General features: G+C 38.8%; 1 protein-coding gene across 7 annotated transcripts in view; it reads right to left on the minus strand.

Annotated features, from left to right (window-relative positions):
* LOC145283792 (clathrin interactor 1-like) overlaps positions 1–27,896 on the minus strand; it is a 546,043-nt gene that overhangs the window by 129,013 nt on the left and 389,134 nt on the right. For all 7 annotated transcript variants that reach the window (XM_080132873.1, XM_080132871.1, XM_080132868.1 and 4 more), the window contains one exon: positions 22,762–22,950. In XM_080132873.1, the coding sequence (XP_079988999.1) occupies positions 22,762–22,950 (189 nt within the window). The remainder of the gene's footprint in view (positions 1–22,761; positions 22,951–27,896) is intronic.

A 27,896-nucleotide genomic window follows, 5' to 3' on the forward strand; every position in this document is an offset into this window, starting at 1 on the left:
TGGGTGGGATGTTTCCTAGAAGAATTCCTGGGATAGGATCAGATGGGTGGATATTTGTGCTAACAGAATACTCCATATAGGAAGATGTGATTATGTCGTAAAATCTTGAAAAATTATTGTCCAGATTAGTAACATATCCAAGAATTATGAAAAATGATGAAATGCGAGTTATTTGTTGGTGTGTTTATAATGAAATAACACGCCAGACAATGTCACAAATAATTATTTTAGCAAAGGAAAGGATATTATGTGGGCTAAATTATGAAAAACGATTGTCAAAATTAGTAACATATCCAAGAATTATGAAAAGTGATTAAATGTAAGTTATTGGATTGGGGTTTTATAATGAAATGAACAGCCCAGATATAGTCTTAAAGTTAATATTTTATTAAGAGTGGGTCGATTATGTGGGTTACATCATTAAAAATGATTGTAGAAATTAGTAACATATCCAAGAACAGTGAAAAAGTATGAAATGTGAGTTATGTGATTGGTGTGTTTGTAATGAAATTACCAGCACAGACAATGTCTCAAATGTATTAATTTAGTAAGAGGAAGGGGATTATGTGGGTTAACTCATGAAACATGATTGTCGAAATTAGTAACATATCTAAGAATTATGAAAAATTATGAAATGTTAGTTATTGATGTGCATATTTGTAATGAAATAGACACCCTAGACAATGTCGCATTGTTGTTATTTTAGTAAGAGAAGGGTGATTATGCGTGTTATATCATCGAAAATTATTGTCGAAATTAGTAACATATCCAAGAATTATGAAAAATGATAGAATGTGAGTTATTTGATTGGTGTGTTTATCATGAAATAACCAGTATCAATGTCTCACAGTTTTTATTTCAGCAAGAGGAGAGGGGATTATGTGGGTTAAATCATGAAAAACGATTAGAAAAATATACAATTATTGTCATAATATGCGAGTGACCTCCCTTGGGTTTACCTTTATTGTCGAATACAATTAGATTAATATACAATCATTGTTATATTATATAAGTGACCTTCCTTGGGTGTAGCTTCATTGTCAAATACCATTAGATTAATATACAATCATTGTTATAATATGCAAATGATCTCCCTTGGATGTAGCTTCGTTGTCGAATACCATTAGAATAATATGCAATCATTACTATAATATGCAAGTGGCCTCCCTTGGATGTAGCTTCATTGTCGAATATCATTACATAAATATACAATCATTGTTATAATATGCGAGTGAGCTCCCCTGAATGTAACTTCATTGTCGACTACCATTAGATTATGCAAGTGACCTCCCTTGGATGTAGCTTTATTGTCGAATACCATTAATGCAATCATTGTAATATTATGCCAGTGAACTCTCTTTTATGTGGCTTCATAGCTGGATATTTGTACTAGCAGAATACCAAGCATTGCCGGTGATTGGATAAGACAGGTGGATATATGTACTAGCAAAATACCCGACATTTCCTGGGATTGGATGAGATAGGTGGTTTGCTTCCTAGGAGAATACCTGGGATCGAATAAGATAGGTGGATATTTGTGATAACAGAATACCCTATATAGGAAGATGAGGCGATTACGTCGTAAAATCATGAAAAATTATTGTCCAAATAAGTAACATATCTAAGAATTATGAAAAATGATGAACTGTGAGTTATTTGATTGGTGTGTTTGTAATGAAATAAACAGCCCAGATATTGTCTGAAAGTTTTTATTTTAGTAAGAGGGGGTCGATTATACGGGTTAAATCTTAAATAATAATTGTCAAAATTAGTAACATATCATAGAATTATGAAAAATGATTAAATGTGAGTTATTTGATTGGTGTGTTCGTAATGAAATAGACAGGCTAGAAGACGTATCAAAGTTGTTATTTTTGTAAGAGGAACAGGATCATGTCGGTTAATGAGGGGGTGATTATTTGGGTTACTTTATTAAAAATAATTCTCAAAATTAGTAACATATCCAAGAATTATGAAAAATGGTAAAATGTGAGTAACTTGATAGGTGTGTTTGTAATGAAAAAAAAACAGCCATACAATGTCTGAAAGTTATTATTTTAGTAATAGGAGGTGGCAATAATGTGGATTAACTCTTGAAAAATTATTGTCAAAATTAGTAACATATCCAAGAATTATGAAAAATGAAGTTTAGTTATTTGATTGGTGTGTTTATAATGAAATAAACAGCCCAGTCAATGTAGTAAATTTATGATTTTAATAAGAATTGGGCGATTAGATCTGCGCACTCATTAAATTTGATTGTCGAAATTCCTAACATATCCAAGAATTATGAAACATGATGAAATGTGAGGTATTTTATTGATGTGTTTGTAATGAAATAAACAGTTTAGAAGTGTCTCAAAGGTATTATTTTAGTAGAGGAGAGGGATTATGTGATTGAACTCAGAAAAAATGACAGTTGAAATTAGCAACATATCCAAAAATTATGAAAAATGATGAAATGTGAGTTATTTGATTGGGATATTCATAATGAAGTAGATATACCAGACAATTTATGAAAGTTATTATTTTAGCAAGAGGTGGCGATTATTTGGGTTACTTCATTAAAAATAATCGTCGAAATTAGTAACATATCCAAGAATTATGAAAAATGATATAATGTGAGTTACTTTGTTGGTGGGTTTGTAATGAAATAACCAGCCATACAATGTCTAAAAGTTATTATGTTAGTGATAGAAGGGGGCGATAACGTGGATTTACTCATGAAAAATGATAGCAGAAATTAGTAACATGCCATAGCCTATGTATCAATGTTTTTATTTTAGTAAGAGTGGAGGCAATAATGATAGTTAAATCATGTGACATGGTTGTAAATTAGTAACATATCAAAAAAACATGAAAAATGATTAAATGTGAGTTATTTGGATGATGTGTTTGTAATGAAAAACCAGCCAAGACAATGTCTTAAAGTTATTATTTTAGACAGGTGAGCGATAATGTGGGTTAAATTGTCGAAATGTGTAACAATTCAAGAATTATGGGATTCAACGAGATATGTCAACATATATACTTACAGATTACCAGGAGTCACCCTGGATTCAATGAGATACATGACAATGTATGCAAGCAGAATACATGGTCACCTGGGATGTAATGATAGATGCAAATATATACTAGCAGAATACTTGGTGTTGCCTTGGATTGAATTAGATTGATTGAAATATATACTAACAGAATACTTTGCGTCGCCCAGGATTTCATGAGATTGATTGAGATATATACTAGCAAAACACCCAGTGTTGCCTGGGATTGAATGAATTAGGTGAGAATATATATTAGCAAAATACCTGGCATCGCTTGGGATTTGATGAGATAAATGTGTTGCATATTTCCTGTCCTTGCATATACATGCTGTAAATTACCTACCCTAGGTAAGATACAATTATTTCATATGTGTAATACCCGTCTTATGTAGGTAAAATATTCTTTCGCTTGAAATAGCAAATGATACATAAACATACAAAATTCCTCTCTCATAAGAATAATAAATATATTACAAAACCAAATTCAATTTTTTCATTGTGTATACGGTCCCGAGCAACGCCGGGTAGCCCTGCTAGTCTATATATATATAAAAGCAAAGATGTGTGTATGTGTGTGTGTTTGTTTGTATGTCTCGCAAAAAGTTTCCACACTGGTCACAGATTTTTGAAAGATCGGTATCATTTTAAACTTCCAACCTTCGCCCAACAAATATCGAAAAATTGGCCAAAAACGTTAATTTCTTCACCTTGAAATCAGCAGTTTTCTACAGGGGGGGGGTCAGCAAAAACCGTCCTCTCATGATGATTTCGGTTCTACGCATGTGCAAATGATGTCGTAACCTGATTTAGTTTAAAGATTAAAAAAAATTATCTAATTTCGTGGACGCCGTCTTAGCTCAGTTGCTTAGAGCGCGCCCTCATTATCTAAAGGTTTTCGGTTCGAATCGTGGTGTGAGATGTCTTTCTTTTTTTTTTTTTGATTTTTTAAATTTTAATATTAAAGCAGGGTTATTTAAGCCATTTTCACATGTTTTTCAGATTTTTCAACGGTTGTTTTTCTGTTTTTTTTATTTCTCTTATTCTTAGGTTTTTATTAACACCACCCACCCCTGCCGACCACACACACCCAAAAACACCCGGGCAAGGCCGGGTACCCCCCACTAGTCTAATATATAAAAGCGAAAATGTGTGTATGTTTGTATGTCTGCTAAAAACTTTCGACAGACACCAAAAAAATTAAATTGGTATGAAGACGACAAATATCGAACTTTCGCTCAAACCATCAACTCTAAGTTGGTCAGCTGAGCGTTTTTCTGCAGCCCCCCACCCAAAGTGACATTTTAACATTAAACATTACATAATTCTTATTTTAAATCGATTCTAATGATATACGTATTTCAAAAAAACGCTGAGTCATGTCTGTAAGCTGTAATGGCGATGTTTGTATTAAGAGACTCTTTATGGTTAGTATCGCACAAATTAAAAGATTAACTGTCAGTATCGTACAAATTAAAATATTAACTTACACGTTATGAAAATGTTTCCAACGTGATTATCGGGTTAAAAATAGTACATATATGAGAGTATAAGGAAAAATATCAAGTAAAAATGATAAGGGGGAAAAAAAAAATTAAGCTTAAAAATATTCACCGATTACAAGACCGACCGTTATCTTTACACTAAAAAAAAAAAATAAACGGCCATTTTCTTTTTTGTATTTTAACACATGACCTCCTACTTCTGTTAAACTGGAAGGAGGGGGGCGACAGACGAGGCCGCTTGAATTAGCTAAAATTACTTGAAGAATTGGTATTACATTTCTTTCGCTAAACATTTAATTTCCAGGTGACGTTTGTTTCTCTAAAGCTCGACTCCCAGTCGTAGCCTCCTCATTTCCGAGTAGCATTTATTTTTCTAAAGCTCGACCTCCCAGGCGTAGCCTCCTCCTCATTTCCGAGTAGCGTTTATTTCTCTAAAGCTCGACCTCCCAGGCGTAACCTCATTTCCAAGTGATGTTTGTTTCACTATGTACTAGGAGATTACTCGTCATGGCCCAGGATTGGATACAATTCATGGAATGTTTCCTAGCAGAACACTCAGCGTTGTCTGGGATCAGAAAAAAATTAGTTGATATATGTACTAGCCAAATACCTGGCGTTGCCCGGGATTGTATTACATAGGTGGATATATGTATTAGTAGAATACCCAGCGTTGTCTGGGATTGGATAAAATAGGTGTATATGTACTAGCGGAATACCCAGCATTGCCCGGGATTGTATGACATAGGTGGATATATGTACTAGCATGGCCCAGGATTGGATAAAATTTATGGAATGTTTCCTAGAACGCTCTGCATCGCCTGGGATTGGAAAAAATTGTTTGATATATGTACTAGCAAAATACCTAGCGTCGCCCGCGATTTGATGACATAGGTGGATAGATGCACTAGCAGATTACCCGGCATAGCCCAGGATTGGATGACATAGGTGGATATGTACTAGCAGAATACACAGCATACCCCGGGATTGTATGACATAGGTGGTATATGTACTAGCAGATTTTCCGGCATGGCCCGAGATTGGATAAAATTCATGAAATGCTTCCTAGCAGAACACTTAGCGTCGCCTGGGATTGGAAAAAATTGGTTTATATATGTACTCACCAAATACACGGCGTTGCCTGTGATTAGGATTACATAGGTGGATATACGTCCAAGCAGAATACCCACCATAGCTCTATACTGGATGAGATTTTTTCTTTTTTTTTTTTATACGGTGGTAACCATTTATCAAGGCCCGGTAGCCACTTAGGGATAAGGGTTATTGCAAGTACAGTACGTTAGTGTGGAGATTTGATGAAGTGTTTACTTAAGGGGGCGGTTCATTAGGAATTTGTTAACATTGGACTTGAAGACATCCAAGTTGTAGTCAGGTGGGAAGCAGGCAGATGGAACAGAGTTCCACAGGTTTGCAGTTCTAAGAAAGAAGCTTTGTTAATGGAATCCACGTTTTGATTTAGACACAGATAAAGAGTGGGGGAAATTTTCCACAGTGGATTCAGCTAGACGGGTGTTTTTCATGAAAGATTGGTAAGGGGGGACCAGAGATTGGAGTTGAGACGAGCACCTGCCATGGAAATAACGATAAAACAAGGATAGGCTCGCAACTTCTCTTGTGGGAGAGAGGTTGCAGGGTAGAGAAAAGGGCATCCCTTACTAAGCCACGAAGTCTATTTTGTACTCTGTCAAGGCAGGATAGGCTGTTTTTAGCAGCTCATGCCCAGATATGGCAGCAGTATTCCATCCTTGGACGTACTTGGCTTTTATATAGAGAATTGCATCAGTAGTGAGATATCTTCTGGAGCGGTAGAAGGATCCCACCATCTTTCCAGCGACCTTGGCAACAGACTTGATGTACGTGTTCCATTTCAGATCAGGAGTAAAGGACAAACCCAGAAGCTTGTCAAAACACGGGGCTTCTCCCAGACGAGAGCCATCCATTTCAATTGATGCCAGATGGGGATCAGAGCGTTGATGATGTAAAGATAAGAGTTTGGTTTTCGATGCATTAAAGGTAACCAGCCACGACTTCCCCCACTAAACCACGCGCTCGAGATCAGAGGAGAGAGAATCAGAGAGAACTTTGTCATTTACAGCCTTTGATGTGTTGCCGTAGATGGTCGTGTCATCAGCATAGATGTCAACGAATGATTTAAATATGTGTTTACGGAGGTCATTGATGTAGATCAGGAAGAGAGTTGGGCCCAGGATTGACCCTTGAGGGACTCCAGCATTTATACTGCAGGCCTCTGATTTTTGTCCATCGACCACTACTCTTATGAGCCTATCGGAGAGAAATGATTTAATGATTGAGAAAACATTTCCAGTTATACCGTAGCTGGAAATTTTGTGAAGTAGGCCCTTATGCCATACCTTGTCGAAGGCCTTTGATATGTCAAGAGCAATTGCCCTAGAAAGGAAGCCTTTGTCAAGAGAGTCAAGAGAGTAACTGTGAGATATAACCTTTGCACATCTGTGGTAGATCTTGCAGAACGGAAACCATATTATCTGTCACTAAGAAGATTGTTTCTGCTGAGGTGGTTTACTATTTCTCTATTTAATATGGAGTCCAGCAACTTACTCATAACACACAGGAGACTTATTGGTCTGTACTGAGAGGGAGATGACTTATCACCTGAATTCTTAAATACAGGGCATACTGATGAGATTTTCCAGGGAGTCGGAAAGCACTTCTCCTTAAGGCAACGCTTAAACAGTTTCGTAAGTATGGGAGCAAGTTCTGGTTGAAGCTTTTTTAACACTATAATTCGGATGCCGTCAGGGCCAGTTGCTTTACTGGAATCAAGGTTCTTGATTAGCTTGGCGACCTCATGCACGGATATTTGTATGTTACCTAGCGTGTTCTGTGTTATAGGAGGAAATATGGGGAGTTGATGGCCTTCGTCGCATAGGGTAGAATTAGCTGCAAAGTTCTTTGCAAATAGTTTGGCCTTGTCTGATGCTGACGAGATGACCTCTGGTCTATTGATAATGGTTGGGATAGAACGCACAGTTCTGTTCAGGATCCTATTTGTTATTTGCCAAAATTGGTGGGAACCAAGCCGCTGATCAGCTACTTTGGATTTAACAGACTGGGCATATAGCTCTCTTGCATTTTTTATTATTCTTTTACAGTGGTTGCTGGCAGTCCTGAAAGCAGCTTTAGTCTCAGTGCATCTATTACGTTGGTAGTTATGGAAAAAGTGATTTCTGTGCGCGATAGCAGCATCACATTCTGGGGAGAACAATGGCTGGCTGTTAGGTTTTTGTTGGAATTTTTTAGATGGTATGAATTGGTCTATGCCTACAATTAACCATTTGGTCAGATCTGATACTATAGAGGACACATCCTTTTTAAACATGGATGCAGAGGTAAATAAGATATGAATGTACGGAAGCTGTCCCAGTCAGCCATAGAGCATTGGTATACAGTATGGTGGAGGGGTATGTCTGGGGACTTATTATATTTCATTTTTATCTTAACTGATACGACGGAGTAGTCGGAGGATCCTAGAGGAGAATGAACGGAACATGAACATAGCTCAGGGGAAGTTGAGAGAAAAAGGTCTAGAAGGCTTGCATATTGACCAGTAGTATCGGGCACACGGGTGGGTTCGCGAACAATCTGAGTGAGGTCATAAGCCATGGCAAAATCATGACAAAACCTCCCCTCGTCGGCCGTCTTATTTGAATGGGTCAGCCATTCCATGTTATGGGCGTTGAAGTCACCACAGATGTAGATGTTAGCCGAGGGATGTGCAGGCAGGATGTGGTCTATTTTCTCAGATATACTCTTAAAGATAGTAACTCCGCTGTTATGGGGCCGATAGAGTGCAAATATAAATGCAGTGGTGTAAGCAAGTGCAACCCGGAAGCACATATAGGGTAAATTAGGATCTTCTCTAGAGATATCCCTGCCACACGGGAAGCCATCTTTAATGTAGGCACATATTCCATGCCCATGGCTATCTTGGGGGTCAGATTTAGCTGTTAAGTTAGAGTATCCGTTAATTATGAACTCATCTAGAGAAGTGGTCGGCTCTATTCCAGTTTCACTTAGAAAGAATATGTCTGGTTTCGTCTCCTGTAATTGTGTTTCAACCTCTGGAAGGTTGGAATGTAGACCTCTGATGTTGGAGAAGGAGACCTGGTAGTAGAGGTCTACGTTGGAAGATGGGGTTCTAGGTTTATTCGAGTTTTTTTCTGGAGATAATTCATGTTGAGGTTTTGAGATTTGTGGAACAGGTCGGCATACTTGGTTAGAGCAGTACAGAGAGGGAAAGTAAGAGAAAAAGACAGGAATTTTTTTTTTTTTTTTTGTAGCACATGAAAAGGTAAAGCCGTAACAATTACCCACTAGTATGGCATCGAGAGGCCCCACCAGAGACTACTGCATGGTCCAGAATCCATTCACCAAATGGCAATACAGCAGTCCCAGTACTTTGCGCCTGCTGATAGGACAGCCTCCTTAGTGGTTAATCCAAGGTTCGGGTCCCTGACTATCAGGCGGATAATGTCAGCCCAGACAAAACGTTTACCTCCAGTACCCTTACTAGTGACATGGCCACAAGGATAGACATAGAGATAGAAAATTTCCGACATCTCAGACTACTGTTCACCACGTTCTACCGACCTTTAAAGCAGCTTTTTCTTCACCCTTTGTCAGAAAAAATCACTCATTTGAATGAGGACTGAGGGACAAAAAAGGAGAAGCGAGAGTTACTGGAGCTGCCGATAACACATCCACTGTATTATCTACTCTCCATTAAAAAAAAAAAAAAAGTGGGGGGGGAGGAGGGGAATGGGTACAAGTGACTTATTAATAATATCTAAGTAGTAAAGTCCGGTGCTAAATTATCAATTCAGGACACTTTTGATGACAATCTCCCTTCCCATATTAATAGGTGGAAGTTTTTTTATCAATTTGTAAAGTCGGCTTAATATTAATTTACATTTGAGTTTAGATAATTATTCAAGGTTTTAATTTAGGAGGTTCGTTTTCATAGGTGACTTTTACTTTGCTACTGTCACTATTATATTTCGAATATAATTGAAAATAAGACTAACTATATTAGATGGTTTGATTGGCTAGCTAGGAAGAAAGCATTTTCAATATAAGCAAGCTTTCAGTAATATTATATATTAAGTATATTATTTAAATAAAGTCCTAACTTTATAGTAATAGAGAAAATAATTGCCGGCATTTTTGTTTTTTATCGCTAGTTTACTTTGTACCATGGATGAGCAGTATTTTGCCTGTTTCAATTGTAGTCGCGAAGGGGGGGGGGGTGTGACAAATAAGACAGGAAAAGTACAGACAAGTAAATACATATACATAAATAAAACAAGAAAAAAGTTTAAACAAGGTAACATGAAAAACATTTGTTAGGATGAATTTTAGCAATACTTAACGTCAGTTTGCCATAATGGTTCGGCGTTGTTTGCCAACTGGCATATTGTTGTGTCTTTCTGTAAGAAGATTTCTATTTCCGGATAACTTGTGCATGTGTGCCTATCTATTTATAGAATAAAAGTCGTTACGTTCAGATGTGTAAATATTAAATTTACATTTACAGATAGGTGTGTATGTACTAGCAGAATACCCAGCATTGGCCGGGAGTGGATTATATAGGTGGAATGTTTCCTAGCAGAATACTCTTCATCGCCAGGGATCGGATAAGGTCGGTTGATATATGTACTAGCAAAATACCTGGCGTCGCCTGGGATTTGATGACATAGATGGATATATGTATTAGCAGATTACCCGGTGTGGCCCGGGATTGGATGAATAGTTGGAATGTTCCTAGCAGAATACTCAGCGTCACCTGGGATCGGATAAGATTGGTTGATATATGTACTAGCAAAATACCCGGTGTTGCCCGCGATTTGATGACATAGGTGGATATATGTACTAGGAGAATACCCGGCGTAGCCCGGGATTGGATGAAATAGGTGTATTTGTGTTAGCAGAATACCCTGCGTCGCCCGGAAATTTGACGACATAGGTGGAATGTTTCCTAGCAGAATACCCGGCATTGCCTGGGATCGGAAAAGATTGGTTGAATATGTACTAGCCAAATACCCAGCGTCGCCCGGGATTGGGTGACATATGTCGATATTTGTACTATCATCATATCCGCCCTTGCTCAATATTGGAAGAAATTGGTGAATATATATACTAGCAGAATGCCCGGCGTCGGCCGGGATTGGATGACATAGGTGGATATATGTATTAGCAGAATACACTGCTATGCCCAGGATTTGATAACGTATGTGGATATATGTACTATGAGAATCCTCGGTGGAGCCTGGTATTGGATGGAATAAGTGTATATATACTAGCAATATACCTTGCATCACCCGAAATTGGATGACATAGGTTTATATATGTACTAGCAGATTACCTGGCAGGGCCTGTTATTGCATGAAATAGGTGGAATGTTTCCCAGCAGAATACTCGGCGTTGCCCAGGATTGGATAAGATAGGTGGAATGTTCTCTAGCAAAATACCTCGTGCCGCCCAGGATATAATGAGACAGGAGTTAATACATACTAGCAAAATACCGAGAATCGCCCTTAAATGGATTAAATAGGTGGAAATATATAATAGACGAGTACGCAGTATGGCCTGGGATTTAATAACCTTGCTAACCATATACTAGCTTTGTACCCACCATCGCCTGGCATGTAAAATGTTGCTGGAAATATATACTAGCAGAATGTATCGAAGTTAATTTTTCAATAAAGTGGGTCGATAATGTGGGTTAAATGATTGAAAATGATTGTCGAAATTAGTAACATATCCAAGTATTTTAAAAAATGATGAAATGCGAGTTATTTGATTGGTGTGTTTGTAATGAAATAACCAGCCTAGACAATGTATGAAAGTTATTATTTTAGTAAAAAGGGGGGGGGGGCGATAATCTGGGTTGAATTGTGTAAATTAATTGTCAAAATTACTATCATATCCAACAATTATGAAAAATGATGAAATGCGAGTTATTTTAGTGTTGTGTTTTTAATGAAAAAAACATCCCAGACAATATTTTAAATTATTATTTTAGTAATGGGGGGGGGGGGGTGATCATGTGTGTTAAATCATGAAAAATGATTCGAAATTAGTAACATATCCAAGAATTATGAAAATTTATTAAATATGAGTTATTTGATTAGTGTGTTTGCAATGAAATAAACAGCCAAGACAATGTATCAAAGTTATTTTAGTAAGAGGAGGGGGGCGATAATGTGGGTTAAATTATGAAAAATGATTATCGAAATTAATAACATATCAAAGAATTATAGGATTCAATGAGATATGTAAAAATATCTACTAGAAGATTAGCCAGAGTCACTTGAGATTGAATGAGATACATGCAAATGTATGCAAGCAGAATACACGGGCGCATGGGATCCAATGAGATAGATGCAAATATATACTAGCAGAATGCCTGGCGTTGCCTTGGATTGGATGAGATTGATTGAAATATATGCTAACAGAATACCTAGCGCCGCCGAGGATATACTGAGATGTATTGAGATATATACTAGCTGAATACCCGGCATTTCCTGGGTGTAAGAGTATCTTGTGTAGGAGACGGTGAGACTCGTCGTGGGCGACGAAGCGTTTCACTGAAGAACCACGGCAACACACAGCAAACCAACAAACAATGACAGCCACGGCGCGAAGGCAACTAACAAAGCTCAGCTGACTGCACGAATAGAAACGGAACCCAACGGTCACTGTACTGATCGCCACGAACGTCAGAACCCGACTGCCTCGCACCTCCAATGGACCGATTTTTATTACTCAAGATGGCCTAGCTAATTTGCATCCCCGCGCGATCCTGCGAGATTCCGTCTCTAATAAAAGCAGGCAGGCGCCATCTTGAAACTCTTTCTTCCGCTGCCCCGACCACAGGATCAGCCACCACCCCACACGCCAGGCACACACGGACCCTCTTGCGCCGAGGGCTACGGTTAGTCTCACACTCCCCCCGGTCTCCAGATCACATACGTGACACGGCGGACGTGGCCGTTTGATTCGAGCACTCCTGCGGAGGGGTATTGCCGGGACTTCCTCATCGGAGCTCTCAGAAGTGGCATCGGAAGCATCAGCATCAGCATTAGAGCTCGCAGTTGAGTCATCAGGTCCATGGGGCACGGGTTGGATCCATCCCTCATCGTCGGATGACTCGCTCCTTCCACTGCTCGCAGTTGAGTCACCAGGTTCGTGGGGCACGGGTTGGATCCATCGCTCATCGTCGGATGACTCGCTACTTCCACTGCTTGCCGATTGGTCAGCGCTTAGAGCGGGCCGGACATCCCTTACGTGGCCGGAGTATCATCGACTAGTATGGCCTGTTCACTGATGACGCCGGTGACCCGCCCCCTCCAAAAGCTGCTGGTGCACCGGCCGCCGGGTGGCTTCACCCAGACGGTGTCTCCCACTTGGTACGTCCCCTGGGGTTCTCGTTGGTCGGGTAGACACACTTCAATGTCCTTGACGCGCACGTGGTAGTGATGAATCGCATCAGCGGGCGCACTGCCGCCAGTCACGGTGTCCTTAGGCGTTGTGATGTATCTGTAAACCGCCTCCGCGATCGTACACTTCTTCCTGGCCGTGATCCTCTTCACGGTTCGGTGGCATCGCTCCGCTATGCCGTTGCCGCTCGGCACATACGCGCATCGGTGTCGAAGGCGGATCCCCCAGTTGTCCATAAAATGCCTAAATTCCCTGCTGCAGAACGCCGTGTCGTTATCCGTGAGGATCTCCTCAGGCGGCCCCCTTTCGTAGAATATGGATTCCAATTCGTGGATGACACTGGTGGAATCCTGCCTTGCCAATTGGCGCCAAATCGCGAACCTCGTTGGCCGGCAGTCTATCAGCGTGAGGAAGTGTTGGCTGCCGTAGTGGGTTATATCCATACCCAACCGACTCCAAGTTGCGTCCACTCCCAGCTGTCCTTTCCGCCATCTGGCTGGGGCAGGGTCGATGGACTGGCACGTTTGGCACTCCCTGACCACTGCTCTTACTGCGCTTTTTGGTATTGATGGTCTAGCCAACTTCACAAAGTAGTAGGTCCGTTGCACTCCGGGGTGCCCACTGTCGTGATGTATCTTCCTGATTTCGTCCTCCTCGACAGAGGCAGCACACAGAGGCAATGGCTTAGCTTCTTTCTTCATAGCCTCATACCATCTCCGTGGTACCCGAGTGAGCTTGTCGGCGAGGTTGTAGTCCGAGGTGACGAGCACTACGTCTACGGACAGGTTGTACTCCGTCACCAGTTTTTTCACAGTCTCGAGCCTCCGTCTTATCAGCATTTCGCTGGCTGCCTTGGTGCGTGCCCTGGCCTTGCTCGTGAGTGTGTCCGACACCCAGTGGTGCACGCAAAGTGAGTCAGTGTGCACACGCAGTTTCTTCACTTCCCATTGAAGTGCCAGGTTAATGCCCTTTATTACAGCGTCGAGTTCTGCCAGGTTGATATGGGCAGCATCATTCGCCGGTCGCAGCCAGCAGGCATCCTCAACTACGGCCCCATCTTTCTCCAAAACTACACCGATCGCTAGAGAACTTGCGTCCACCCACACGCTCAGTTCGTCTCCCTGCACGCACCAGTCCCCTGTGGCGGGGTCATTCTTTTTCACACTAGCGACGGTCTCCTTTAACATTCGAACCAATAGTTCGTCGGTTATCTCATTGTCCCAGCCTTTGCTGACCGCATTTGCCCTCCTTTTTATGACGCCTGTCGCTGCACGAACCCATCTGCATACTGGAAGGTGCCCCACAAGTTTCCCGCACAGGGAGAACACGGCACGTCTTGTGTAAACGTCGGGTACGTCGGGAACTGCGGTTCCACGCCTCCACTTCAGGATCCCTCGCTCCTCTTGAACGCTCAAGCCCAATACGCGGGCACCATCCTCAAGCCGCTCAGAGTCCTTGCAGTTTAGACCAAACTCGGCAAGTTTGGATCTTACGCGCGAAGAGGACACGATATCTTCGTTCACGTATATATCGTCAATATACGCCGATGTTCCCTTTCTGATCCATTCTTCTTGTGACAACACGGCATTGACGATAGCCTTCATTATCTGGGGTGCTACGTTTAGCCCAAATCCGAGTCGCGTAAGGCAGTATCTCTTCCCGGAAAACATCACTGTCTGGAAAGGCCACATCGCCTCGCCGATCCGGACCTGCAAGTATGCTTTTCTCAAGTCCAGTAGGGACACATTGGACCCCTGCCGGCGCCACTCTCGCAGCTTGCTGGCACAGACGTCGGCGTCCGCTGTGAACGCATCAACGTGCGCATTCAACTCACGGTAGTCCATTACCGGCCTCACCTTTGACTTGTTAGGTTGGGCAACTGCCATCAGCGGTATCAGGTCCAAGTTTGTCGTAGGGGTATGGAATCAGCCAACCGTTCTTAATCCATTCACGGAGCTCGCTTTCGTATGCAGGCCTTATCTGGTCGGGCATACGGTACTCTGCCACTTTGTTTTGTAGTTTGGCCGGTTCCTTGTCTTCTGACCATCTCCAAGTGGCGGTCCACGCCTTCTGTTGGTCGTCGAATTCCGCACTGAAGTCCGGCTGGTCGACTCTTAGTGCTGCGCACACCGGGGGCCTATCGTGAAACTCTACAACGCTAGCGTGCGTTATGCGCACGCCACCCAGGGCTTTGATGGCATCGTAGCCTAGCAACAGGTCGAAACTCAGCGGCTTTTCGCATGTCACCAGCGCTTCGACGTTGGCCGAGTTCCCAGTTCTTGTGCGAATGTTTACCGCACCCACGCCGCAACACATTCGTATTTTTCCAGTGATGGTAGTTATCCTGACGTTCTTCTTTTTCCACGCCCAACAGAAGTCCGCACACACTATGGTGCGGGAGCAACCGGAATCAAGGAGGGCTGAACATAACGTGTCATTAACTCGGACCTGAATGACAGGGAGCGCCTTGTTTATTTTCTGTTCGGGGAAGAGGTCGGCACTGGCACCTTGTCCCCGTTTCCCGCACAGTCTCGGGCCATGTGCCCAGTCTTGTTACAGCGGTAGCAGCGAACAGCCGTCGACCGCCTTCTACAATTTCTTGCCATGTGGCCCCGCCCGTTGCATCTGTAGCAGATGACATCACCTTGCGGGCTGGGTCCCTGAGACGGTCCTTCGCCACTTGGTGGGGCCTGTGCGACGGCGACTACCGGTTCCTGCACCGTCGAGTCATCCTTCATTATTGTCCTGGCTCTGTCCACTAGGTCACTCAGCGGTAGTGAGGACATGGTAGAGGTTGCTCGCAGGAGCTGCTTTGCTCCAGCGGGGAGTCCTGATAGGAATTTGTAGGCTAGGGCCCTCTCGGGAAGACCGCCGAACAACACCGTCAGCTTCTTAAGTTCGGCGAGATACACGTCCACAGTTTCGCCCAAGCGTATAGACCTCGTCTCAAACTGCTCCCATGCAGTGGCGGGGTCAGTGGCGAACGCCCTGTACAACGCCGCCTTGATACTCGAGTAGTCACACTTCTCCTCAGCGCTGAGTTGCTGATATACAGCGAAGGCCCCGCCGGTCAGCCGCAGAGGAATCACGCGCTCGACATTTTTCACGCCGGACAACTGACAATGTAACTCGACCTTCTTAACCCAGCTGAGTACCGGGTCGGATCCGTCGAATTCCGGTATCAACTTTAGATCGAACCTATCCGCCATTGAAGAAAAGAAAACCAAGTTCGGAGTGGGGAGGCCGAAATAGCTTGTAAGAGTATCTTGTGTAGGAGACGGTGAGACTCGTCGTGGGCGACGAAGCGTTTCACTGAAGAACCACGGCAACACACAGCAAACCAACAAACAATGACAGCCACGGCGCGAAGGCAACTAACAAAGCTCAGCTGACTGCACGAATAGAAACGGAACCCAACGGTCACTGTACTGATCGCCACGAACGTCAGAACCCGACTGCCTCGCACCTCCAATGGACCGATTTTTATTACTCAAGATGGCCTAGCTAATTTGCGATCCTGCGAGATTCCGTCTCTAATAAAAGCAGGCAGGCGCCATCTTGAAACTCTTTCTTCCGCTGCCCCGACCACAGGATCAGCCACCACCCCACACGCCAGGCACACACGGACCCTCTTGCGCCGAGGGCTACGGTTAGTCTCACACTGGGATTGAATGAAGTAAGTGAGTATATACTAATAAAGTTCCCAACGTCGCTTGGGATTGAATGAGATAGGTGGAAATATATATTAGCAGAATACCCTTCATCACCCCAGATTGAATGATATAGGTGGAAATATATAGAAGCAGAATACCAGACGTCGCCCTGAATTCAATAATGCAGGTGCAAATAAATACTAAAAGAATACCTGGCATTGCCTGGGGATTAATGAGATAGGTACAAATACAGAATACACGAATACTTGGCGTTGCTCAAGATTGAATGAGATAGGTGAGGAAATTTACTAGCAATATCCTCGGATTGATGGAAATATATATAAGCAAAATTCCTGGCATTGCTCAGGATTGAATGAGACAGGGGCAAATATATACTAGCAAAATAATCAGCGTCATTCTGGATTAAATGAGGGTCGCAGAATATAAAGTTTGTACCCTAAATGGATTAAACAATTTTCTATCTAAAAATTCCTTTATTTGTCAAGCGATTCTGGATATGGCTTAAACAGTTTATGATCTCAAAATTAGATTAATACATATATATTGTTGGTTTTCTATGAAAGTCTACTAGGACAGTTTCTTTAGGGAGTAATTTATATTTTAAAAAAAATTTTTTTATGTTATCATCCAGGAATGATGTGATGGCTGTAGTAGTGGGTAGAAAGAAGCATGATTATGTTAATTTTAAACGTGCTCTGAGTTTTCTTTTGGGGGTTGGGTTAGAGAGAATAATGTCCGTTTTGAGGTAAAAAAAAAAAAAAAAGTATGTGAAATAGTTTTATATATCTATTTAAATTACCCATCTTAGCGTAGGTAAAATTATTTAAATATGTGTTGTATATTCACCGTCCTTGCAAAGGTAAAATTATTTCATATACATGCTGCAAATTATCTACCCTAGATAAGATACAATTATTTCATACGCGTAATACCTGTCCTAGGTAGGTAAAATATACTTTTGTTCGAAATAGTAAATGATACGTAGACATAAAAAATTCCTCTCTCCTAAGAATAACAAATATATTCAAAATCAAATTCAATTTTCTCATTGTTTATACGGTCCCGAGCAACGCCGGGTAGCCCCGCTAGTCTATATATATATATATATATAAAAGTCAAAATGTATGTATGTGTGTATGTATGTGTGTATGTTTGGATGTCTGCTAAAAATTTTCGACAGACGTGACGAAAATTCACAAACTCAATATCACATCGAAGCTCCATCCTTTGCTCGAAAAATATCGAAAAATTGGCCAAACACGTTAACTTTTTCACCCCGAAATCGACAATTTTCAACAAAAACGGTCCCCTCATGACAATGACCGATTCTACGCATGCATCAGATGACGTTGTGACCTGATTTACTTTAAATAGTTGAAAAACCGAACAAATTTCATGTACGTCGAGTTAGCTCAGTTGGTAAGGCCTTGGTTCATTATCTAAACGTTTTGGGTTCGAATCGTGGCGTGACATGTTTTTTTGTTTTTTTTCGATTTTTTAAATTTAAATATTGAACCAGTGTTATTTAAGCCATTTTTCATGTAACGTTCGTTTTTATGCTTTTTTTTTACTTTGCTTTCTTAGCGACACCCAAAAACACTCGGGTACCCACCGATTTTTTAAATTTTAATATCGAAACAGGCTTATTTAAGCCATTTTTCACGTGTTCGTTTTTCTGTTTTCATCGTTCGTTTGCCTTACGTTAGTTTTTTTTTATTGTTTGATCGCCGCATAGCGGGGAAAACAGAATCTGGCTTCCAGCGCAAAAGTAGGTCAAACATTACGCAACTTGACGTTGTCGCACCTGCTAATTTCGGTTTATAAACATCAACTTAACACACTTATCAATTCATCTGTTCCCGTGGTCGAGATGGTTAGGTCGCAGGGTTTTTTTTCCATTTCCTTTCCACCTCCGCGTCAAACGTTCGGGGTTCAAGCCTACCTTTATACTAAAACTATTTTTTTCTTTTACACCTCCAAACAACCGGCCAACGTTTTTTTTTTTTTAACAGGGTTATTTTAATCTAATCCCCCCCCCACCAACACACCCTCCAAACACCCGGGCAACGCCAGGTATCCCCGCGAGTATATATATAAAAGCAAAAATGTATGTATGTATGTGTGTGTGTTTGTATGTCTGCTAAAAACTATGACAGACAGAACAAAAATTCAAAAATTTGGTCTCATATGAAAGCCCCATCCTTCACCCGACAAATATCGAAAAATTAGCCAAAAACGAGTCAGCAAAACCCGCCCTCTCATGACGATGCCGCTTCTACGCATGCGTCATACGACGTCGTAACCTGATTTAGTTTAAGATTTAAAAAAAATGACATAATTTAGTGTACGTCGTCTTAGGTCAGTTGGTTAGAGCGCTGGGTCATTATCTAAAGGTTTTGGGTTCGAATCATGGTGTGAGATGTGTTTTTTTTTTGATTTTTTAAATTTTAATATTGAAGCAGGGTTATTTAAGCCATTTTTCACGTAACGTTCGTTTTTCTGTTTTTTTTTTTTTACCATGCTTATTCTTAGGTTTTCATTAACACCCCCCATCACCGACCGTAAAAACACACACCCAAAAACACCCGGGTACCCACCAATTTTTTAAAATTTAATATCAAAATAGGCCATTTTTCACGATTTTTTTTTTTTTTTTGGTTTTTAGTTTTTCTGTTTTCTTTTTTGTTTTTTCAATTTTTACATTAAACATTGTTCGTTTGTCTTACGTTAGTTTTGTTTGTGTTTTTTTTTCAATGTTTTTATTACCCCCTCCGCCTGGGTACCCCCCCCCCCCGCTTAGATTTTAACGTTCGTTTTTCTGTTTTCTTTTTTTACTTCGCTTATTCTTAGGTTTTCATTAACAACCACACACACCTCCAAATACTCGAGCAACGCCGGGTACCTCCCTGCTACGTTAGTTTTTTTTTTTTTTTTTTTAATCCCCCCTGTTTGCCTGACGTTAGTTTTTTTTTTTGTTTTTCTTCAAATTTTTAAGTTTTTACTTCGTTTATTCTTATGTTTTGATTACCCCCCCCCCCAAACGCCTGAGCACACACACCTCTAAACACCCGGGCAATGCCGGGTACCCCCGCTAGTCTATTATATAAAAGGGAAAATGTGTGTGCGCGCGCATGTGTGTCTATGTGTTTGTATGTCTGCCAAAAACTTTTGACAGATGCAATAAACTGTGACAAAATCGGTATTGTTAGATCAATCTCTTGGATGAAAAATATCTAAAAATTGACCCATTCTGCGCTGGTCAACTGAACCATTTTTTACAAGGAGGGGTCACTTTTTGCGTCAAGATTTTTGTTGCAAGTAATACGCCTACCAATCTCAATGTATGTTTATAAAATGTTATTTTGAAGGCCCGTGACGTCATAAGTTGCCGTGACAGTGCGTTAAGTTTTTCATCTTTTTCTTTTTTCACATTACAAGTTTGAACCTGCCTGTCTACTGCGGCTAATGCTTCTTTTTTTTTTTTGCGCTCACACGGGTACTCACTATTTTGATCGAAACTTTTTTCTGGGGGTTGGTTACTCAATAGCCTTAGTATACCACCTCTTTCCACCTGTGCACCGTTGGATAGCCATGCTAGTCATAAATAATATGTAGAGTAATAACTAAACAATAATTAGTGTGTATATATATATATATATATATGGTAACATATAGTAATGATAATTAGTAATAAATAGTGATATTTAGACTAGAAATTAAATAAGTTTAAGGCTCCCAAAATTTGTAGTCTGTAAGGACCCGTGGCACAGTGGCCAACGAAAAATACAATTGCAAATTACTTAAGACCTCGATCCAGTCATCGCTGATGGCATGTCACACCTGTGAAGTTTTAAATTCTCTCTTTTTGATGAGCTTAAAATTCCCTACATTAACAGAGTGTCTAATTAAGAATACTCAAAATTGAATATATATTAGTAGATACTGCAAATATTTCTTTTGTATTTTATCAAATCGTTAATCCTAGTTTTATTTGCATTGGACAATTTAGTTGACAATTTCAGAATTAATCACTTTGTGAAATATTAACTACTATGTGCCAATTGAAAGAATGACAAATGTTTAAAAAGACAACGCATGAAAGTTGAAGTATATGGAATGTCTTGCAAATGTCATTTGTATTGTAAATACAATATTTCTATTTACATTGAATTTTTTTAATATTATTTTTATTGCATCATTTGAGAATATATAACAATCTATTGGCCATTAAAAATAAAATATTGGAATTATAGTACCCCACCTCAATAAAATAGAAATAAGAAGCAGAACACAAATCTAAATGTCTGCTTTAATGCAATATATTTTTCTTTAAAAATGTTTTTAAAATTAAGAGTAAAAAAGCAAAAATAACTAAACTAATTTTTATTTTTAGCATTCATTAAATTAATTTTTTAAAAATTAATTTTTATTAAAATTTTTTTATGGCTTCTTAATGTCATTTTCAAGTGTGATAGTTACAAATCTTGTGCAACTGTACAATCTTTTTTTTTTCTTTTTTTTTTTACACAGTGATCACCACTTATCAAGGCCCGGAAGCCACTCAGGGATAAGGGTTATTGCAAGTACATTACGTTAGTGTGGAGATTTGATGAAGTGTTTACTTAAGGGGGCGGTTCATTAGGAATTTGTTTACATTGGACTTGAAGACACCCAAGTTGTAGTCCGGAGGGAAGCAGGCAGACGGAACAGAGTTCCACAGGCGTGCAGTTCTAAGAAAGAAGCTTTGTTCATGGAATCCGCGTTTTGATTTAGGCACAGATATAGAGTGGGGGAAATTTTTTGCAGTGGATTCAGCTAGACGGGTGTTTTTTGTGAAAGATTGGCGAGGGGGGACCAGAGATTGGAGTTCAGACGAGCACCTGCCATGGAAATAACGATAAAACAAGGACAGGCTCGCAACGTCTCTTCTGTGGGAGAGAGGTTGCAGAGTAGAGAAAAGGGCATCCCCCACTAAACCACGAAGTCTATTTTGTACTCTGTCAAGACAGGATAAGCTCCTGCCCAGATATGGCAACAGTATTCCATCCTTGGACGTACTTGGCTTTTATATAGATTAGAGAATTGCATCAGTAGTGAGATATCTTCTGAAGCGGTAGAAGGATCCCACCATCTTTCCAGCGACCTTGGCAACAGACTTAATGTACGTGTTCCATTTCAGATCAGGAGTAAAGGTCAAACCCAGAAGCTTGTCAAAACACTGAGCCTCACCCAGACGAGAGCCATCCATCACAATTGATGCCAGCTGGGGATCAGAGCGTTGATGATGCAAGGATAGGAGTTTGGTTTTGAATGCATTAAAGGAAACCAGCCACATCTTCCCCCACTGAACCACGCGCTCGAGATCAGAGGAGAGAGAATCAGAGAGAACTTTGTCATTTACAGCCTTTGATGTGTTGCCGTAGATGGTCGTGTCATCAGCATAGATGTCAACGAATGATTTAAATATGTGTTTAGGGAGGTCATTGATGTAGATCAGGAAGAGAGTTGGGCCCAGGATTGACCCCTGAGGGACTCCAGCATTTATATTGCAGGCCTCAAGATCTGAACCACTTCTCATTGACAAAAATTTAGAACAAAACAAAGATGCTATATTTTATACAATTGGCAAAAATGAAAAATTAATCATAGAAGGTTGTATTTCAACTATTAACTGCTTCAATAAGAGAATGATAGAATCCCAATTAACGGCTCCTTATTAATAGAGTGTTATAATTAAATAAAATATGAAATAATAACCATCATTCAAAACTCTTAATGGTTTCCTTAGAAAGAAAAAGAAATAAGAATACTAAAAATAAAATTTTCATACTACTGAATTTCACCAGGAGGCAATATATTTACTTGTATTCCCAAATCGAAAACAGATCTGGGCTAATTTTTCATAAAGTGTATTTAGCATATGTTTTAACTCAGCCTGAACTGCTTTGATGTTATAACAACAAGGGAAAAATATGCAGTTGGAATATTATGGAACAAAAAGGTAAGAGAAGTAATAAGCATGGTGGATAGTGTTCAACTTACCTGTCCTATGGATACAGGCATGGTCATTGCAGGGAGAGGATTGACAGGAGTGGAGAATGGAATGCCAGGGTTAGACATAGGCATAGATTGTGCCACATTGGGCATCATATTAGATGATATACCGGTTGGGGACATCATGGTTGTTGCTGACTGAGGAGACATCATATTGGCCTGGAACATCATGGCTTGCTGTAGGACAGGGAGTAGAGTACAAATACAGAAATAGATAAATGCAAGGATCAGTGGGATTTGGGATCACAACACTCACAAGAAAATTCAAATTGGCATTAATGCACATGCGCATAACCTATATACAGACATTGCCAGAGTAAATATAAAAAAAAGAAACTCATTGTCCCACCTCTGAATGGCATTATTTTTTTTTCTTGATTTTCTTTTATCAGCTAAGAGATTGGTCCCAAGTTTGATATTGCCACTAATAAAAAAAAAATTCATACAATATTTATAAAGTATCTAATATGTAATAATTTGAGCCCAATTGGATTATTAGTTACAAAATTACAGTTATTTAAAGTTGCTAATTTTCAAAACCATGAAAAACTGAATTTTGTGTGTTGATAAAGGGTAATTCCATGTCAAATCATCTAAGTAGGTATCCCAAACCAAAATTTTATTTTCATTATATCTAAAAAAAATTAATGTGGTCATATAGATTTTTGTAAACCATAAACAAAAGTACCAAATTTATTTTGGTAGCTCAATTAGTTATGGTTGTTCAAAGTTTGTCAGAAAGTTGAAAATTTGCCATCATGGTCCAGAAGCCAAATTTCATAGTATATAACTAAAACTGTAGGCTACTAACAAGTGAAAAATCCTTATAAATGAAATGTCATCTTGTGGTAAATGAAAATTAATACTAATGAAAGCAATAATTATTAGATGAAACCAACCTAAACACTAGGCAAAATCCCACTACCAATGGGGAAAAAGTGCAAATGTGACACGGAAGTGCAACTTTTACAGTTCATATCAATTTCATTTCAATAGCTAATGTATTGAATCTTCTTAGTATGATTCATAACACATTAGAGATCAAGATAATTTTTTCTTTTAATTATAAATTGATAAAACCACTCAATTGTGGACCATGTAAAAGCAATTGAACAGACAATTTGGTAAAAAGGGCAAAAAAGGATTTAAAAAAAATGAGTCAAAAGTATACGTCACTGAAATTGCTATAAACTGTAACCATTAGTGGTAGAAACTTATAACTTTGCAACTTTACTAATTTTTGAGTGAGGAATTAAAAAAAATGTTTGCCTTGTTTCTAATAATAAAACTTTTTGCCACAGAAATATTTTTACGTTGGGGAATTTAAACTCGCCAAAAAAGGACCAACAACAATAAGATTTAGAAATTTATCAAACAAAAAGTCACAAATCATTTTTTTCCAAGCATTGAAAAACTTTCAACTTAAAAGACAAGTAAACAAGTAAGATATTTTCTAGGCAGAGGTCTTACTACAATTCCTTTCCTTATTGATTTTCTCTTAGAATTCTTTCATAAGCTTCTGCTATGGTAGATATATCAAGAACACTCCAAATCCTACCATCACTTGAAACTGGCATTACCTCAAAACCCCATCTGTAAACAAATGCTGACTCTACCTGTGCAATGTCATCTGACAAAGGCCATCTAAAAAAATCTTTTCTACCTTTGGTTTGCGATAAAAATTTTATTACAGCGCTGGATGCAGATATAACCTCAATGACTTGGTCAATGTATAAGCTGGTGTCATAGTAGACAGCAACCCATTGTCTTTGATGCTCATAACTGAAGATATCCTGAGATGGTTCTTCATCACAACTGCAGGAGTTATCTGAATGTTCACTAAGGGATTTTTTTTGTTGCTTTGGAGGTGGATATATATTCTCTTTCACTTTCTTTATTTACTTTCTTTCATAGTCCTTTCCGGAAGTAATTAATATCTAGTTTAATTTTTTTGTTATTTATTTCTAACTTTGGTCATAGTTTAAAATACTGATTTCTCCCTCGGATTTTAATGACAGGTGCGCGAAAAAAAAAAAAAAAGAAGGTGTCTCCATTTTCGGTGATAAACTGTAGAATTACCGTCTTGGGAATTATTAAAAAAAAAAAAAAAAAAAAAAAAAAAAAAAAAAAAAAAAAAATAACTTTTACAGTGAAATTAATTTTTTCATTTATGCGCCACTTGCACATAAAAAATAACTGAAAATATTAAGTGTAATTAAAAAATAATTTAACAAAATCTTCAAATTTATCAAAAATGTTCGATAAAACATAAACAAAAAAAATGCACATTTTTACGTGAAATTAATTTTTTTTATTTACGGATGACTTGTTGCACATAACTTAAAACTTAGCTAGATTTTTTTTTTTTTCAAAGTTATGTAAATGTACAGTCTAAAAAAAAAATAATTTAACAAAATGTTAGATATATCAAAAATGCCCGACAGAACATAAGAGAATTAAATAAGTAAACAAAAAAATGAAGCACATTTTTTAAAATGAAAAATTTTTCTCCGTCATAGTCACACACTATTAAAAATGTTTTTTTGGTTTAAAATGTACCCAGTTTAATTTTTAAAAGATAATTTAACAATGCTGCAGTTTATCCAACCGAAAGAAGATAAAGCAAAGAACATATGAAAGTTTGAAAGAAGATATAGAAAATAAACAACTGACATTATTTTTTAAATTGTAAATTTTCATTTCTTTTATTGATGCACTAAAACTATTATTTTAAACAATAACTTTCTATAACTTTTAAATAAATAAAAACAAACTCACTTATCCATAGTGAAACAAGTTGTTTGTTTACGTTTTTGTTTGGTTGTGTGGCTCATTCAAGCTGACAGTTGATTTTCGTGATGATACTTTGTACTTCGGCCACTTGGCATTAAGTTGTAAATCTCGATGTGTAGGTACACTCACTTTTATTAGTGGTGCTCATTTATTTGTGAGCATAGTAATATGACACCAACAGATTATTAAAGAGATATTTCTCTACAAAACTGTGCCATTTTCGGAATTTTTTCAATTGAATTTCTTTCATATTTCTTTAACTGAAGTTTTCAAGTTGGATTTTTTTTTGGTTAAAAACAACTTAAAACTCTTTTTTAAACTTACCATATTGATAAGTGACCTTTTTTCTTTAAAATGGTACTATGTTTTTATATGTCGAGTCATGCGTTATGTGCGTTAATGTGTAGCATTTTTCTTTAATTTAAACAATTAGAAATTGAAGAAAAATGCTTCAGACGATTTTCTCAAATATGCTGGAATTGTTAATCTACAATGTGACAATTTTCGTCTGAAATCGCTGACATGGGATTAATTCAAATGCCTCATTTTCATCCCAGGGTTACAATCTCCAGAAGATGCAGACATTCGCACACATCTACTGTCTATGGTTGAAGAAGATAAAGACATAATGGTACAAATTCTGACCACAGAATGTCAATAACTAATCGATCTAAAATGAGATGAAACAACAAAGCCCATCGGTTTGTAACAACATCACATCGGTAGAGAAATCACAGACTGGAAATAGAAAGAGGCTGATAACACCCTGTTGGTCATGTGGAGAGATACACTATGCTCGTTTTTGCTTATTTAAAAGGCATACATGTCAACACTGTTCACGTCATGGGCACAAGGATGGATTTTGTGGTAAAAATAATTGCAACACTTCCAGGATGAATATTGCACAGCCAAGAGATAAAAACCACAGAAAAACACCAGGACCAAAAAGCCACATCGAATTCAATTTTTGCTACTTTCAATGTAAATTTTGAAGCTTGAAGAAAATATATACTTGTTGAGATAAACAATAAGCCAGTGAACTTTCAGTTTGATATCACTTTTGATATCACTTTTGATATCACTTTAATTTCATGTCCAACCTGGGAGTTGTTGGGAAAACCAACTCTTAAGACAACTTATGTTGCTTGTGGTGCATCGGGAAACAAGATATAACTAACTGGTCAGTTAACATGCAATTTTCTCTTTTCAAGGAAAAAAAAATCAAGTGTGTGTTATGTTTCTGATGCATCAACTCTGAATCTTCTTGGTTTGGATTTTATTGGAGAACTTGATTTTTTTTAATGTTCCCCAAAAATCAATTTTCAATTCTTTCAATATTAATGCTGCAGCAGATGCTGAAACACATTTTAAGAATATACTTAAAGCAAAGTTCAGCAATATTTTTCAAGAACGTTTTTAATGTTGTTCTAAAGTTAAAGCGACTTTAAAACTGAAGGCAGATGCAAAGCCAGTCCTCAGACCAAAGCATCTGGTACCATACGCAGCTTTAGCCACAGTAGAAAAAGAATTGGATTGTCTACAACAAGAATGAGTAATACAACCTACAAATTACTCATCCTAGGCAACACCTATTGTCATTGTGAAGAAGGCTAATGGCAAAGTATGCCTATGTGTGGGCACAGGGCTAAATGACAGACTGAAGACAAACCAGTATCTACTACTCGTACCGGAGGATCTGTTCTCAAAACTCAATGGTGGAACTGGTTTTACAAAACTGGACCTTGCAGATGCATATCTACAAATGGAAGTTGAAAATTCCAAAAATCTTCTCACTATCAACACTCACAAGGGATTATTTCAATTTAACCGCCTTCCATTTAGGGTCAAGTCAGCTCCAGCAATATTCCAATAAATTATGAATTCAATGCTGACAGGATTGCGAGGAGTTTCTACCTACATTAATGATATTATCATTACAGGAACATTTGCATCGTCTTACTGCCGTACTGGATCAGATTTAACAATATGGATTTTACTTAAAACCAGACAAATGCAAATTCTTCTAAACTTCTGTGAAATACCTTGGGTTCATATTTGACAAAAGTGGTCATAAACAAGTTCCGGACAATATTTAGGCAATAAAGCACATGGCAGCTTCTAAAGATGCTGCAACACTACGATCCTTTCAAGGCCTTGTAAGTTATTATGCACAAGTTATGGGCGCCTCTGAATAATCTTTTACAAAAAGATACCAAATGGAACAGGTCAAACACATGCGAAGAATCATTTTAAAAAATCAAACACTTCTTAGTTCTGATTTATTGCTGACACACTACAATCCATCATTAGACATTTCTGTTGTGATAGAT

The sequence above is a fragment of the Euprymna scolopes genome, chromosome 8 (genome assembly GCF_053919585.1).
Source record: "Euprymna scolopes isolate OS-2025 chromosome 8, ASM5391958v1, whole genome shotgun sequence".
NCBI lineage: Eukaryota > Metazoa > Mollusca > Cephalopoda > Sepiida > Sepiolidae > Euprymna > Euprymna scolopes.